General features: G+C 60.0%; 2 protein-coding genes across 3 annotated transcripts in view; one reads left to right on the forward strand and one right to left on the reverse strand.

Annotated features, from left to right (window-relative positions):
* The window catches only part of STRA6 (stimulated by retinoic acid 6), a 12,314-nt gene extending 3,366 nt beyond the window's left edge, over positions 1–8,948 (forward strand). The window contains exons 3-19 of one of the 2 annotated variants that reach the window (XM_021407402.1): positions 1,449–1,583; positions 2,479–2,557; positions 2,656–2,741; positions 2,846–2,985; positions 3,098–3,264; positions 3,408–3,533; positions 3,968–4,035; positions 4,154–4,230; positions 4,506–4,567; positions 4,782–4,962; positions 5,651–5,726; positions 5,810–5,943; positions 6,720–6,837; positions 7,227–7,328; positions 7,664–7,827; positions 8,014–8,151; positions 8,222–8,948. In XM_021407402.1, coding sequence (XP_021263077.1) covers positions 1,465–1,583; positions 2,479–2,557; positions 2,656–2,741; positions 2,846–2,985; positions 3,098–3,264; positions 3,408–3,533; positions 3,968–4,035; positions 4,154–4,230; positions 4,506–4,567; positions 4,782–4,962; positions 5,651–5,726; positions 5,810–5,943; positions 6,720–6,837; positions 7,227–7,328; positions 7,664–7,827; positions 8,014–8,151; positions 8,222–8,400 — 2,016 coding nt within the window. In that variant the 5' untranslated portion in view covers positions 1,449–1,464 and the 3' untranslated portion in view covers positions 8,401–8,948. The remainder of the gene's footprint in view (positions 1–1,448; positions 1,584–2,478; positions 2,558–2,655; positions 2,742–2,845; positions 2,986–3,097; positions 3,265–3,407; positions 3,534–3,967; positions 4,036–4,153; positions 4,231–4,505; positions 4,568–4,781; positions 4,963–5,650; positions 5,727–5,809; positions 5,944–6,719; positions 6,838–7,226; positions 7,329–7,663; positions 7,828–8,013; positions 8,152–8,221) is intronic. The other variant, XM_021407403.1, reaches the window with a different exon arrangement.
* The window catches only part of ISLR2 (immunoglobulin superfamily containing leucine rich repeat 2), a 9,256-nt gene continuing 3,369 nt past the window's right edge, over positions 10,158–16,044 (reverse strand). Inside the window, exons 3-4 of the mRNA XM_021407505.1 lie at positions 13,322–13,546; positions 10,158–12,234 (exon numbers count right to left, since the gene is read on the reverse strand). Of these exons, the coding sequence (XP_021263180.1) occupies positions 10,958–12,234; positions 13,322–13,546 (1,502 nt within the window). The 3' untranslated portion in view covers positions 10,158–10,957. The remainder of the gene's footprint in view (positions 12,235–13,321; positions 13,547–16,044) is intronic.

The raw sequence follows: 16,044 nt of genomic DNA on the forward strand, positions 1-16,044 counted from the left end.
GGGGGGGGAATTCCCTTACGGCTCCCCCCCCTGTTTAATTCATAGTGGTGGGATGCAAAAGCTCCCTGGAGAGTGATGGATGGTGGGAAATGAAGAATATGAAGGAGCTTTATTGAAGCCATCAATCCCTGCGACGCTGCGGCGATCAAAGGCCCGGCCTGTTTGGGCAGGGGTTAGGCAGAGGAGCAAAGGGATCAGATTTCGGGTAGAGCGGAGCCAGTGGGGTGGGATTTTGGCACGCTTGGCTCTGCCCATCCCATGGTGGCAGCGCTTCCGAGGCTGCTTCCTCCTGGCACCCTTTTGTCACCAACAGTGGCTGAGCTGCTGTCAGCCTGCTGGTGGGAGGATGAGATTGGAGGTGGCCCTGTGGGGTGGTGGCTGGGGCATGGGCAGTGCCATTTGGGCCATTTGGGATGAGATCTTTCACCCAAAGGCTGCAGCACCTTGGCTTTGCAGGAGGGGACCCTCCAGGAGAGGAAAGGGTCTCCCAGGTCTTGTGAGATGTTTGTGTGCTTTATGGGCTCCTTCTACCTTTTTAGGAGTGCTACATTCCTGGGAGGTGAGGTCAGAGCCGCTTCCCCATGCAGGCAAAACCAAGGGATGGCAGGGGAGTCGATGCTCTGGGGTGGGCTCTGGGGACCCAAGACCCCCATGGAGAGTGGGACCCTCACTCAGAGCAGATGGGAAGCACCAAGGGAATGTCAACTTGCACCTTTGGAGCTGCTGAGCAGTGTGTCAGCAGTCCTCACGCGTCCCCACGATCGGTTTGGTGACATCCCCAAGCCCTGGGCTGGCACCTGGGGACAGCGTTGGATACTTCACTTGGGGTGAAGCCCTTGGGGAAGGGAAGGCTTCCTTTGGCCCTGCTGATGCTTTGTGAATGGGGTGTCCTTCATCTCTTTGGGTGCTCTCCTGCCTTGCTATGAGCTCTGTGTCCCTGGGGCTGGGGAATATTGTACCTATGATGATGATGAGCTGAGTCATGGAGCTGCAGGACAGCAAGGGAGGGTGTGGGGCTGCTGGGCCAAAGTAATCAGCCCTGTGCAAAAGGGAAAACAACAGAGGGAAGGAGGAACAAAATCTTGTTGCATTTGGCACCAGGGCGAGCCATCCCTTACTGCTCCGAGATGAACTTGCTTTGGCTGGGAGCAGGTGCTGGGGCTCCCAGAGCCCAGTGGCATGGGTACATAGGGGACACGAGGCACTCACCCATTTCTTTCCTGCTTCACCCACACCCCCTGAACGTGACCCTTGCGCTGGTTCCGCAGCCCTTCACGTAGCCGCTGTGAAGCAACCCAAACAAAGGCCTATCTCAGCGTCCCAGCAGTGAAGGTGGGGATGGGTGGGAGTGCCCCAGCAGAACAAAAGCTCTGGGCTGCTTGCCTCCAGCCCTGTATTCCCAAGGGGACTTCTCCCAAGCCCACCGCTCTGCCTCTGCCTTGGGTCAGTAGGAAGAAGGCACCCATGGCAGCCAACGGCTCCGGGGCTGCGCATGGCTCGCTGCTGGATGACAGCTTTGGGGATGACCTGGTGTCCGACTGGTACATCTACGAGACAGCAGAGCCAGCTGCGCCGCAGGATGAGTAAGTGCTGCGTGTCCCCGGGTGGGTGTCACCCCCTCCTCTTATCCCCATGAGTGGATGCAGCTCATTGCATGGGTGGTTCCATCATCCCGGCGATGCAACCTGTAACAAAGCGTTCTCCAAGCAGTCTACCTGAGGTGTCCCACCCCACCTGGGTGCACCCATCAATGCCTCTTGTCCCTCTGATGATGGTATCTAATCCCAAGGGCAAGCAGGAGAGCCCGGTGGGGACAAGCCCAGCCATTGCCACAGGGTCCTTAATCTTCTGTATTGTGTAACCTCTGAAATCTTTCCCAGCCCTCGTGTGCCCACACCCCTGATAGAAACCTTTGGGGTGTTGGTTCTATCCTTCTTGGTGTCCTGTGGTGCTGAGGGCATGCAGGCAGCATGGCAGTGTCCCCTGACGATGCTGCATCCCATACAGACCCCAAAAGTGCAGGATCTGATGCTGGTGAAACCCAGCTGTTTTGGAGCTGGAGCTGCCCTCGGAGCTGCGATATGTGGGGACAGCGGGAACTGTCTGGTCTATCCAAGGCCAGCTGTTAGCAGAGGGAGAAGGCAGAAACCACAGAGCTCTGCTGACAGCAGCCTGTCCCTAAAGCCTTCCTTGGCGGGTGGGGTAACTTCGGACATTTGCTGCCTGAACAAACCGTAAAGGGGAGCACAGGGTCCGGGAGGGCACTGGCGCCCATGGGGCCACTCCCCGCCCTTATCTCTTGAGCTCAACCATAAAACTCATCTCACAGGGTGACCTCAGCCCCACTATCAGGGCCGTGTAGCCACGCTCCTTGAAGGTTCTGCGCTGCTGCTGCCATCCGCGCATGCATGGAACACGACCTCACTATCTCCCTTTCAGGACGTGGTATAACCCCATATATTCTTCTCCTTTCTCCAGCATGTTTCCCAGCGCCATCCCAGACTGTGACCCCACTGTTTCCCCCAGGCTGTACCACACCTGTATGGCACCCATCTCTGTAAGTAGGCCAGCGGGCCACCTCCCCCATTCAGGCCATGCCCCCTTACTCCCAAATGGTTCTGCGTGGATGTCAGCGTGGTTTCCCTCTCCTGGCAGCTGGCCGTGCTGCTGGGCTTGTCCTTACTGGTGAAACGCAGGCGTCTCCACCGAGGCTGCTGGAACGGCATCCCTGGGCTGCTCAGGTACCGTGTCCCATTGTCCCCATCACCCTGCCTGCATGGAACAAGCCAGCTGTAGGCTGCCATATGCAGAGTGATGGGATGCCAGGCTCATTTCCTCCTCGCAGCCCAGCTAACTTCTTGGAGGAGGAGGGCAACCGAGGGCTGGTGGCCGCGGTGTTTGGCATCCTCTTCTCCTCACTGTGCGTGCTGGTGCTGGACGCCGACCCTCTGCCGCTTATCACCCACTCCTCCCAGCACAACCGGGGTAAGGCAGGCATCGTCCCAGCTTCACGGTGCCGTGCAGCACCCACTGGGCAACCCGTTCACTCTGGTCCCTACTGAGAGCTCCTGTCCCCTCTGCTCCCCCTCCCCTGCAGAGTACTGGAAGATCCTGGCTTTGCTCTACTACCCCGCCTTCTACTACCCCTTGGCTGCCTGCGCCACGGTGGGGCACAGGGCCAGCTACCTGCTGGGCTGCCTGCTCTCCTGGTGCCACTGCGTGGTCCATGTCTGGCAGAAGGTGGACTGTCCCCAGACACCAAAGGTACACGTGACAAAGTCCCACAACCAGGGCAGGATGGTGTGGCTTTGTCACCTTCCTGAAGAGGTGGCATTGAGATGTCATTGCTCAGGTTGAGACCCCTGGCTTGATGGGGTCTGAACTCTGACAGCTCTGCCTGTCTCCAGATATATAGGTATTACTCCACGCTCTCTTACATCCCCATCATCCTCTGCCTCATGCTCTTAAGTCTCTGGTACCCAGCCCTGCTGATCAGGAGCTTCACAGGGAAGGAGGAGACCACAGATAAGGAGGTAATGAAGGTCCATGGGGTGGTAGGAGCACAGGGGAGTCCCACGTGGTTTTGGGGCTGCGAGAACTGGGATGCTCCCAGTGTTCCCAGTTTGATTCCCAGCAGCCTGCTGGCTCTCCGAAGGCAACATTGCACGCATGGGATGTAGCTCTATTTATCTTGGTGGATTTGAAGAGGGGAAAATCCATCTTTGGAGTAAACTCCTTAGTACAAGAGGCTTACGGCATCAATGGGTCCCATTCAGGCCGGACTGGGGTCGCCTTGTGTTCCCAGCAGGCAGCAGTAATCCCCAACCCTTTTGGAAATGCCGGGCTTTGTTGGGTGAAGGAGAGGAGAAAACGTTCAAAAACAGCACTCGGCCCCGGCGTGGACTGAATTGACCTTGTTGTGGGCTGGATGGGGGGGAGCGGGCGACTTACTGCTGCTTTGCTGAAGGTTACAGGGAGAGGCTATTACAAGAAGTACCTCAAGGCTGTGCTGTCCAGGCGGCCACAGAAGGGGAGGTAAGGGCAGCCTGGGGATGGGGACAGTATCAATGGGGCAGAAATAGCCCCATAGCCCAGGTTTTAACAGTAAAATAAAAGGCAAGCCACGGTCATCACCTCCTCCTTCCTCCTGCAGCTCCCCCAAGCTAGAGGAGAGCCTCCTGTCCCGGCTCCGTGCCTATCTGTGCTCCTACATCTATGCTCCTGAGGAAGGTAGGGTGTGCTCCTCACACGGCAGAAGCTCTGCAAACAGTCTGCCTCCCCCAGGGACAGCAAATGCCTTCCTTGGCTCTGGCCCCAAAGCATCTGTGCCACGGCAGCTGCCGCCTGGCACGCGCACAAACTGTTGCAGTTTGGGGTGGGGGGAGCCGGGGGCCAGGACCCCATGGGGAATGGGATGGAGTGGGGCTGCTGCTGAGGGAGCACAAGGATTTAGGGGTTTGCAGGAAGGAAAACCCCTGTTTGTAGCTGTTTTCTCCCATTCACAGGTTTCCAGCTCCCGCTGAAGCTCGTCCTGTCCATAACCACGTCGGTCATCGCTGTCTACCAGGTGACAGAGGTGGCACAGTGGCATGTGGAGGCCTTGTCCTCAGCAGGGCAAGGGGACCACTGCCATGAGCCATTGGGGCAGTTTGGCTTTGGGGATGGTATTAGCGTGCCTTGAGGTATTACCATCCCTGGGCTGAGCCTCGGTCCCAGCACTGTGCCCACAGGGCTCAGCCACCCTTAAGTCTTAAAGCTCACGTGGCACCACTCCCTTGCAGGTGGCCCTGCTACTGCTGGTGGCCTTCGTCCCCACCATCCAGATCGTGAGGGCGGGCATGACGAAGGATGTGGTGGTGCTGCTGGTGCAGTTCGGGCTGGTGCCCTCAGAGAACCCTGGCATGCCGGGGGACATGGAGAAGGAGCTCAGCACTGTCAAGCACTACCTGTGGTCGCTGGAAGGTGGGTGGGGAGCATCCCCAAATTTTGGAGGTCTTAAACCCAGTTCCACCCTCCTGGAAGGAGGAGACAAACGCAGCTCGTGCCCGAGCCTGGTGCCAATGCCAGGGCTCCCTGAGCAGCTGCTGCCTGCACAAGCGCCGTGCTGCAGATGCTGCTCGTTGGGCAGGCTTGGAGATGTGTCGGAATCGAGCAGATGGCCCCTCGGCCCCTGCTGCTGAGCGGGCACCCGATAATTGAAAGCCCTGCGTGGGGCTGGCAGGGTGCCCCCTCCCTCCATGGGGCATTTTCCAGAGTCAACAAGACTCTCTCATCCTCTTTACCTTTGTTTTCTTGCCATTTCCACCACTCCAAGCAGATCCCCTTCTCCTTTCTCACTTCCCACCATACAGCGTCCCACCAGGCTCTGCATGACTTGCTTGTTGCTCCAGCAGGGAGCTAACCTGGCAATCGTTCCCATTTGCATGGGAAACATTGCCCTCGTGCCCTCCTAGGGGATGAAAAAGTTTCCCCTTGCATCCCAAAAGGGAAGGGGAGAGAAACTGAGGCATGGTGCACTGCTCGGGGATCTGTCCACACAGCACCAGCACCTCTCACTGTGTGATGCTCTCTGGGAAATGCCTGCAGCCCTTTAGGGACAAAGCCCAGCTCCCTGGGGGACAAAGCCCAGCTCCTTGTCTTCTCCCTGCAGTGTGCTACGTGTGCTCGCTGGTGCTGTGCTGCCTGTTGACCCTCGCCATGCTGCTGAGGACGCTGGTGATGCACAGGTAGGGCCCCATGCTCCCTCCATCACCCATACCATGTTCCTGTCCTTGTCCCCCATCCTGGTGTTGGCTTCTCTCCCCCGCAGGAGCAACCTGAAGGCACTGTACCAAGGGGCTGTGCTCGATGTCTTCTACAAAGCCCACATCCTCCGCCCATCCCGAAAAGCCGTTGTCTGCTGGATGAGCTTTGCCGGCTTCCAGACAGCTTTTGCCTGCCTGGGTACATGTTTCTGAGGGGCTATGGGGTGGGAGGGGGTGGTGAACCCCATTTCCAAAAGGAAAATGAATATCCAAGCAGCTCCAATCCCCCTTTTTTGCCCCATTTCGCAAAACTCTGGGGCTTTTGTTCATCTTTCCCTCAAAGCAATCTGTCCTTCTGTGGGGAGGACCAAATGGTGGGAGAAAAGGGGGGGCCTGGAGGGGAGGGGGAGTGAGAGCTGCCTTGGCTCCAGCCCAGAGATTTCCATCCGCGAAGCTGTCGCGGCATCTCATGCAAAGGCCTGTCTGTCTCCTTGGGGCCCAGCCGTCGCCTCCAGAAGTCTGTGCCATGGGGTGTGAGATGGGACAGAAATCCTGCCCAGGCTCACCCCGCTGCGGTGCTTTCAAACCCTATTTCCATGCCGCGAAAGCAGAGCACTCGAGGTGGAGCGCGGCACCTGATGGCGCAAGGAGCCGCCGCTGCCGCCGCTCTCGGCGTGATTTATGATTAGAAATCACAGCTCGGGCTGATTTTATGATGAGGCATCACAGCCGCAGCCCCCGGAGATGGCTCCTCTCTGTGGGGATAAAGCAGGGCGCGATAAGAGAGGCTGAACTTGTAATTAGATCCCGCACAGAGCATTGTGCGTGGAGCGGGGGAGGCAGGGACGGCTCGTGCTTATTATGGGATTAAAGTGGAAGGCGTGCTCAGAAACGAGCACAGGGGTGGGAAGGAGAACAAGGACCATTTCTCCTCCCTCCTCCCTGACAGCTCCTTTTCCCGTGCCTCCCTCCCAGGTCTCCTCATCCAGCAAGTGATTTTCTTCATCTGCTTTGCTGCCTTCACCTTCCTGGTCGTCATCCCGCTGCAGTCAGGCACGAGCTCACACCTCTTCAAAATCGTGCGGAACATGTGGTGAGCACTCGGGACAACCCAGCTGGGTGCCACAGTAAGGTCATAATGAGTTATGGGGTGGCTGGACAAGGGGAGGATGCACCGTGGGCTCTGGGGATGGTCTCCCCTTCCACCTTCCAACCTTTGGTAGGATGGCCTCAAGTTGCACCAGGGTAGGGTCAGGTTGGATATGAGAAAATACTTCTCAGAAAGAGTGGTAAGGCATTGGCACAGGCTGCCCAGGGAGGTGGTGGGGCCACTGTTCCAGGAGGTGCTCAGGAAAAGGGTAGATGTCACACTGAGTGACATGTTCTAGAGCAGTCCCAGGCATGGCTTGATGGTTGGACTGGATGACCTTATTGGTCTTTCCAACCTTAATGATTCTGTGATTCACCTTCTCTTTCGGCCAGGCCCTTCTGGCTGACCCTGGTGGTGGCTGTCATCGTGCAGAACGTGGCGGCTCACTACCAGTTCCTGGAGCACCATCCCCTGAGGAAAGAGCTGACCAACAGGTATGTGCATGTAGGCTCTATGAGGCAGAGATGTCCAGTGATGTGGGCTTTTGGGCTGCCGTGTGTCCTCCACCCCAAATCCCCAGACTCATGCTCCTTTTAAGGAGAAATGGAGACCCTACATGTGCTGGAGGCAAATCTTTTAGTCCTGACCATGCACCAGAAGGGCGTTCACATCTCTCTGTGGGATGGAGCCATCTCAGTCAGGGATGGTGTCGGCCAGGGAGGGAGAGAAGGGTGGGAGGTTTATTTTGGCAGCTTCTTCTGGTAGGGAAGGGCTGTGCTCCCTGTCCCAGGCTTGTCTGTGTTCCTTATTCCTCCTTTCCCATCCACAGACGAGCTCTCTACATCGTCACCTATCTGCTGTTCCCCATCAATGTGCTGGTGGGGGTCCTGGCAGGGGTCTGGAGAATGGTTATCTCTGCCCTCTACAATGCCATCCACTTCTGCCAGTTGGACATCAGCCTGCTGAACCGTGGTGTGGAGACTTTTGACCCAGGTAGGGCAGACGGCAGCCCTGGCATGGGGACTTCCATCATCACAGGGCCACTTAAGCTCCCACGGCATGCATCTAGGGCTCCTCCATCACCTATTGGGACCAAGGGTGGGTTCAGGTCCTTGTGCTCATCGGTCAGCAGTGGGCCATGCTGGCCCCACTGTGCTTTTCCTGTGGGCTGTCCCCTAGGCTACCACGCATACTGCCACTACCTGAAGACAGAGGTCAGCCAGTCGCACCCGCTGATGAGAGCCTTCTGCCTGCTGCTCCTCCAGCCCACGAGGCCTCAGGGGCCACGGGAGCCCCGGACGGGGGACCTAGAGGAAGGTGAGTTCCTACAGCCAGGCCAGGGTCTCCCATCTCACAGAACGTGCTTCCCACCACCATCTCCTTCCAGGCCTCCAGCTGATGCACACCAAGAAGGCGCCGTCGGGCGGAGGCCGGTTGAAGCGGAGCCGGGCACGCTGGTGGTTGGCCTACACCCTCCTCAACAACCCCTCGCTGATGGCCTGCCGAAAAACTGCCCTCTGTGACCCTACAGCCAACGGGGCCCAGCTCAGCTCCCCCAAGCCTTGACCTCCGCCCCCTGCCTCCTCCCTCCCTTCCCACCCTGCCTCCCATTGACTTTCTTCCTATGATTGAAGGAGGTTGGGCACTCCTGTCCTTCTCCAGCGGTGACAGCACTGGTTTGTAGCTCTGAGGCCATGTGGGATGCAGAGGTGATGACTCAGCCAAGGCATGTGGATCTAAGCCTGAGCTGGGAGCAGAGGCTTGGTGAGCCAAGCTGGACCCTTCAGCCATCCTAAAAGTCCTCATAGGGCCACTTCTGAGATGAGCCCATCTAGGTCCCCTCCACCAGCACCATCCCCAACATCCTCATGGGTTTCTCCCATTTCGTGTGCTCTGTTTTAGGCTGGGAGGTTGCAGAGCAGTTTGTTTGGGGCTCCCATAGCTCTCATCCTCCAGTTTACCCTACTGGGGCTGTTTCCTCCCCTGCTGCCACCCCGTTGTGCTCTAAGTTAGCTGTTCTCCAGGACCAGCCAGCCCCAAGCCCATAGAGCAGCATCACGCCTCCTTGGGCTGTGCCGAGCTGGGGAAGAACAATAAATCATATACCTCATTGCTACGCTCGGGGAGTGCTCACTCTCTTGGTGAGGGTGCAGCACACCTTGGGACACGTGGAGTGGGGACACCAGGATGGCCACAGTGGTGTTGTGGTGGATCTGCTTGACCTTAGGGGGAGACACGATCAAATCTCTGCTCAGAGCCCCGAGATGGCATCGGTTTGGTCATACTCAGTTGATGGCCAGGTGACAAACAGGGCGTCTGCCCTTCAACTGATGATGCTGGGGACTGCTGATGCCCCACATGTGTGGGGTCTCAGAGCTGCACCACACAGCCTCCAGGCTGCCGGGGCTCAGGGAAGGGCAGTGGAAATCTGAAATCCTTGCAACGTTCTGCAGCTCGGGGCCATGGGTGGAGCTGCCATTCTGCATCTGTTTACACAGCCTGCGGCTTCCTGGAGATGTCTTGGCTGGGACCGAGGTGAGAGATGACAGGAGGTGGCTTCACTCTTTGTTTTCTTTCCCCTCCTTTGGCATAATCAGGGTGCGCTGCGGGTGAACTAAGCCCTTCACTGCGGCTTCTTGCCCCTGCAAACTCCCTGCTTTGCACGCAGCCCTGATATAGCTGCAGGCGGGGGTCTGGCTCTGTCCCCACATGTCCCCAGGGCCACCATCCTCTTCCCACCCTCTATGACACGCCTGAGCTTGCACAGGGTGGGTCAGGGAGCTCCTCTTGTTAACAAAAACCTTAAACACGGATGCGGGGAATGGAAATCTACCTTTGCAAACACAAGGGCAGCGCTGCCATGGGCACGGAAGGCAACTGAGCGGGGTGGTGGCCCTCCTCCCAGACCCCACACCGCGTGTGGGACCAAGCTGCCAGCCCCATCCCCGCATGCATAGAAGGGAGAACATCAACAGGGTGACATGGCCGTGGGGCGAGCCGCCTCCGGAATGCGGAAAGGGCCCCATGGAAGCATCGCATCCCGCAAAATGAAAGCGAAACTCTGCACAGGACGTTGCCCTCCCTGTGCTTGCACTGGGGCTGCGGTGTTTTTTTCTGCCTGTAATGGGAACAATATGTGTCTGCTCGCTAGCTGTGCAGCTAGGGGGTGTGCTCCCTGCCTCCATGAAAGAAACCAAATAGGGCTGGAGAGCTTGTGCAGAGGCCCCGGGCTACAACAGCTGCTTTACAGCTGTTTGCATCTCTGCCTTCTCCTCCCTGCTCCAGTCTGTGAGCAAGCTGCAGGGGGCACAGAGGCAGCAGGCTGGTTTACAAAAGGTATTTATTGTGCTTGGTACACGGCTGGTGGCACAGCTTTGGTTACAAGGCTGCAGGAGTCTGCATGGCTCCTGCAGGCGCGTGCTAGCAGAAAACATGCGGGATGCTCGGCGGTCCCACCATGAGCCCACAGCACCGGGGGCACGGCGTGGATGTCCCACAGAGGGATGTAAGGCACTTCGGGGTAATTGGTTTCATGTGGTCTCTTTGGTCTCTGTTCCTCCCTGCTGAAGCCGTGGGGTTGAGCAGCGCAGCTCGGTGGGACCAGCCCGGCTGAGGGGTTTGGGCTGTGGGCTCTGGTGATGAATGGAGGGGAAAACATCTGCATCACAGCTGTGTGAGGCAATGAGGGTGGCAGGGCCTGGTCCTGGGCACAAGGAGGATGCAGACACCACGGATAGTCCCTCACCCAACCAGTTCCCTGCTTTGTCTTCTCCCCGAACTGGCCTGATCCATGCCTGGTACCGGGTGCTCTGCACCTCCTCTACCATATCAATCACGCACAGAGGCACTGCACTGCCTCTGTCCCCTAAAGGACCCCACTCCAAGGCTGCCTGGCCCTGCAGCAACAGCACGGTGCGGATCTGCCCTACATCACCCAAGCCTGTGTGGAGCTCTCAGCTCCAGCCCTGCCCCCATGTATGTAGGGGTCAGACCAGCCCTGGGCTCGGCTCTCGGCTGCTATGGCACCCGTCAGCAGTTCCAAAAGCTCAGCAAACATGTGGCACTATGTGAAGATAAATGATACAGAAAGAAGGGGGACCCCAGCACCAGTCCCTGCTCCCCTTCACCAGCCCAGTGCAATGCCCAAGGCCAGCAGCAAGGTTACCAGCCCAAGCCGGGGCACAGCTCCTCCAGCCGTGCCCTTCACCTCCCCTGGCACGTGGTAGACAATGACCAGCTTCTCCCCAGCACCGACGGGATCCATCTCATCGCCCTTGTAGCAGCTCCGTCCCCCCAGGGGGCTGGCATGGGGGTCATCCTGCAGCAGGCCTTCAGCTGGATTCTCTGACCCGGCCAAGGCCACGTTGACCGACACCTCTCTTGTGCCTACATCGTTGATGGCGATGCAGGTGTAGGTGCCTTCATCCTCCTTGCTGAACTTGGGGATGGCCATGGTGCCATTCTTGAAGACCAAGAAGCGCTCCTGGCTCTGTTTGACACGCCCAGATGGGGAGAGGCTCCCATCCCGTGCCACATTGGGCCCGTCAATCTCAACGCCGCGCCCGGGGGTCTGGATCTTCCAGCGGATCTGGGGCAGGGGGCTGCCCGCCACGCTGCAGTGCAGGCTGAGCGTCAGCCCATCGGGCAGCACCGTGTTGTCCAGTTTGGACAGGTAGGTGAGCTGCACCGACGGGGCCACACACTGGTGCGCCGGGATGTCGGTCACCGCCCGGCCCCGCAGCCGCCCCGGGGCCGCGCACAGCGTGGAACCACCCTTGGTGAGGGACACCGAGGTGCTCTCAGCCCAGCGCTTGAGCCAGAAGAGCTTGCAGGAGCAGTTGAAGGGGTTGTTGAAGAGCTGTAGCTGGGACAGCGAGGGCAGCGGGTGGAAGGTGCCGTCGGCCAGCGTGGTCAGCTGGTTGTCATTGAGCCACAATGAGCGCAGCTCCGCCAGCGCCTGGAAGGCGTCACGGGGCAGCCCCGCCAGCCGGTTGTTGTTCAGCTTGAGGATCTGCAGCCCGCTCAGGTTGCGCAGGTCCTGCCAGGGGAAGGTGGCCATCTTGTTGTGGCTCAGGTCCAGGTTCTTCAGCTGTGCCAGCGTGGCGAAGGTGCCCGGCTCGGCGCCGCTGATCTGGTTGTAGCCCAGCCACAGCGACTGCACCTCGGGCACCTCGGCGAAGGCGCCGCGCTGCAGCCAGCCGATGCGGTTGGCCGACAGCGTCAGGATGGTGACGTTGGGGGACAGTCCCCGCGGCACCTCAGGCAGCTCCTTGTAGGCGCACTCGGCCAGCAGGCGCCCGTTCTTCTTGGGGGAGCAGGAGCAGGGCCCGGGACAGGCCAGCCCGCGGCACAGCAGCGCAGCGATGCCCAGGCAGCACAGCAGCGGCCCCATCCTTCCTCCTGGGGACAGACAGGGGACGTGAGGGTGGCCATGGGAATAGCCAGCATGGGATCTGTGTGTGCTTGCCAAGTGCTAACAGGAATCGGCCCTGCGATTATCCACAGCGGTAACGGGGAATGTCCAAAATATTCCCCACTCTGAGCAAGGCAAGGCTATGCCAATAGCTTCCGGCTACCTCCATGATCCTAAACTATTTCCTTCCCACTCCAGCTCCTTGACAAAATGTCCCCCCTGGCCCGGGGCACTGTTTCCCTGTTCTAGGCATCCTGCATCCCTCCGCTTTGGGGAGGAAAGCCGTGAGCTCCGCGCTCTGCATTCAGACCTCACCGCACCTCCCCTAACGCGGATCACCACCACCCTCTCTCCCACCCTCAGCCCTTCTCCCCTCCAAGCACCAACTCTGGGCCCCTCAGCCCTCCGACCAGCCGCCGGGGGCCTGCTGGAAGTCTTTACGTGCTTTGGGCTGCCGGGGGCAGAGCTAACTCCTTGCTGGCCTGGCCGCAGAGCAGCGTGGAGGCTGTGCCGCGCGGGTCCCACCGCGGAAGCAGTTAACTCAGCGAGGAGCTGGCAGCCAGACCCCTTTGTCTCGGCTCCGCGCTGCAGCGGGGCAGGAGGGGAGAGGGTGAAACGCTGCGCAACTATTTTATTATTTTTTAGCGGGGGAGGGGGAGGGGGGGGCGAGCCATGCTGCTGCAAAAGGGTGCGCGCAGCGGGCCCCAGCCTGCAGGGAGAAGCCAGCAGCAGGGCAGGGGCCGGGGCCTGGTGGCACTAGGGGGTCCCCTTCGGGGTGCGCGCACGGATCGTCCCCGCGCAGGATGAGTACGCGCACGGCTCCGGCCCCGCGCAGGACGGCTGCGCACCGCGCGTCCACCCGCGTCCCATCCCGCTCCCCCCATCCCCGCACTCCGGTTCCCGGCGGCGCTTCCCGGAGCGGCGGGGGGTGGGGGCCCGTTCCCTCTCCCCTCCGGCCGGGCCGCGGCAGCCGGGGGCGGTGCGGCGGGCGCATACCAGAGCCGTGAATAACATCCCCCCCTCCGCCTCCCCGGGCAGCCCCGGACACCCCTCCTCGGCGCCCCGTCACCGCACCGCTGGTTTCCCGGGGACGGAGCGCCCCTCGCTCCCCGCCGCTGCTCCGGGCTGGCGGCTGCGGCTCCCTCGGCCCGCACCCGGCTTCTCCTCCCCCCCTCCCGCTCCCCCGGGCCCTTTTGTTTTCCATGGCACCGACCCGCTCCAGCTTCTCGCCTCGCCGAGGATCGCGAGGAAAAAAAAACACAAGGCGGCCCCTCCTCCCCCGCTCCCGGCCCCAAAGGTCTTGGGGGGGGGAGAGGGGGTGGGCAGCGCAAAGGGCTCCCTACCCCGTCCCCTCGTTCGGGGGTGTATTTGTCCCGCAGCACCGTGCCCAGTTCTGTGGGATATGGAGGAGGACGCAACATCGGGGTGCAGAGCATCCCTTGCTCGGTGCCCTAAGCATCCCCTTCCTCCCCGACCAAAGTGGGGCTGCCAAACCCCGCAGGACCCCCCCCCCCAGCTCCGTCCTGTGGGGAGCTCCAGCCCTCGGCTGCCTGTGCTGACACCACCGAGGCTGTGAGCGAGTTTAAAAATAGTGCGGGGCGATGGGATTAACGGGATCGGAGCGGGTCGCTGGGGGGCTCGCAGCGGGACCTTCCCCTCCACCCTCGTCCCCGCATGAAATCGGGGTCAACTCACAGAGCTGCGGGCGCCCAGCCGAGGCTGGGAGCTGCTGTTCAGCCTCGGGTTTTTGATCTGGGAGATGAGATCTTCTCAGCCCGCCGCTGTGGGGCCGAGCATCCCAACCCCGCGGTGACCCCCATCTGCCACCCCGACGCGGGTTGTGACACCACGGCGAGGTGAGCGTGTGGTCACCGTCGCCCACGGGCACGTCCCGCTCCACCCGGGGCTAGTGGCACGGCTAAGGGTTAATGCCTTCGGAGGGGACGAGCCACCCCGCTGTGCCCCGTTAACCCTTTCGGGGCGGCAGAAACGTCCGTGGGATGCGGGGGGGATGCGGAGTTCCGTCCTTGTGCCTGCGGGCGCCTGGTGCTAATGAGCACCCTCCCGAAAAGGAGCAAATCTGGGAGCAATCCAGCACCGGGAGGCAGCTCGTTGCCGCGAGATTCCCTGTAGATGCGTTAGGCGGGGAAATCTATTACCCCCTAATTAAAGGCAGGCAGAAACGATTGTTCTTTTTCTATTCCTCGTATATTCCTAGGCATGAAACTCAATTAAAGTGTATCCGCAGATGGGGATTTGTCTGCGCGGGGTGGGGTGAGGGGGCTCTCTGCTTTACACATGTTTTTAAAAGCTGCAGCAAACACCTGGGCTGCCGCAGCAGAGCCTGGAACTGCGAGGATTTGGGGGATTCGGGGGAAGGGGGGGGGGGAGCACCCCTCCGCCTGCCCCCTCGGTGCTTTGTCTGTTTGCTTCCCGTGCCGTAGGAGAAAGATGCAGAGCCAGCAGAGCCGGACTTAAAATAGAAAGCCGCGCTCCGGAGCTGGAGAAACGCGTGGCTGAGGGAGGGTGAGGGCGGATGGATGGGTGGGTGGTGGTGGGTGGGCTCGGGGTGCCTGGCTCCCAGTCGGCCGGCACTGGGGGCTGTGGGCTGTGGGCTGCTCTTCCTCCCCCCCTTGTGCGTCTGCCTGGTCCCCTTCACGTGGGCGAGGTCGGCTGCAAGCGCAGCTCCAGATAAGAAAAGCAATCAAAGGCAACCTTAAATCTTCACCGCGTAATCGTGGGCTTAAATCACTCGTGGGGCGAGAGCAGAGAGCTCCAGGTTCATAAATCCAGCCCGACGGCACCGGGCACCTTCACGGCGTGGGGGGGATGCTGAGGGAGTGGGGACATTTGGGGCCGGGGGGGTGGCAACGTGGTGCTGGGATGTGTCCGTGTAGGGGCACACATCCAGCAGGAGCGTGTGCACAGGGAAGGAACGCGTGGTGCCTTTATGGGAGGTGTGGGTGTTTCATGTGAATTTCTATAGGCACTGAGCACACTCATCGTGCTTGTGCAAAAAGCAGGCACGCCGCCTGTGCTGCTGCCACTTATGTGTGCACAGCGTGCGTATCTCTGCGTGTGCTGTGTGAAAATACTGTTTGCTTTTTGATATAGGGTATATATTTATAGGGCGTGCCTATGGAGTGCATAATATATATTCGGTTTGCTGTATTTTCAGGTTTATTCAGGTGGTGTGCATGGACTGCGGGCATACAAAATGTGTGTGTGTGTAAGGTTTATCCGTGTGAGTTCACGGCATGTATGCACTAATGAGTGTCTACAGCGTGGACGTGTCTCTATACGGTGCGTGTATGTCTCTGCATGCTTTAGGTAGGTGCACGTAGATAAATATACCCTGTATTCCTGCACGCAGTGTGCACAGAAATAAGCACGCGTAGGCAGCTTTGCGTCCCTCCAGGAGCTGCAGGACACGGCCCCACGCCACCTCCCACCCCCGCACCGTGCTGAGCCGAGCCGGGGGGGCACCGGGGGGCAACGGGCGGCACTGGGAGGGGGGACAGGGGAGCTGGCTGCGACCCCCCCACCCCTCCAAACAAGCACGGAGGCGGCTGCACTTTCAATCCCTTTTATTGAATCTTTCACAGACAGAAGGGCGCAGAAAGGCGCCCGAGCTCTCTCCAGCCCCGGGGATCCCGGGGGGGTGGGGGTGGGGGGGCGGTGTCCCCTCTCCTCCCGATGGGGCTGGGGGTGGGCACGGACACCGGATCCCGCCCGCCCGCCAGCAGCACGGGCTCGCCTACGGCACAGACACTTGCTACAACGCTACTCTACCCAAC

This window comes from Numida meleagris, chromosome 9, assembly GCF_002078875.1.
Source record: "Numida meleagris isolate 19003 breed g44 Domestic line chromosome 9, NumMel1.0, whole genome shotgun sequence".
Taxonomy (NCBI): domain Eukaryota; kingdom Metazoa; phylum Chordata; class Aves; order Galliformes; family Numididae; genus Numida; species Numida meleagris.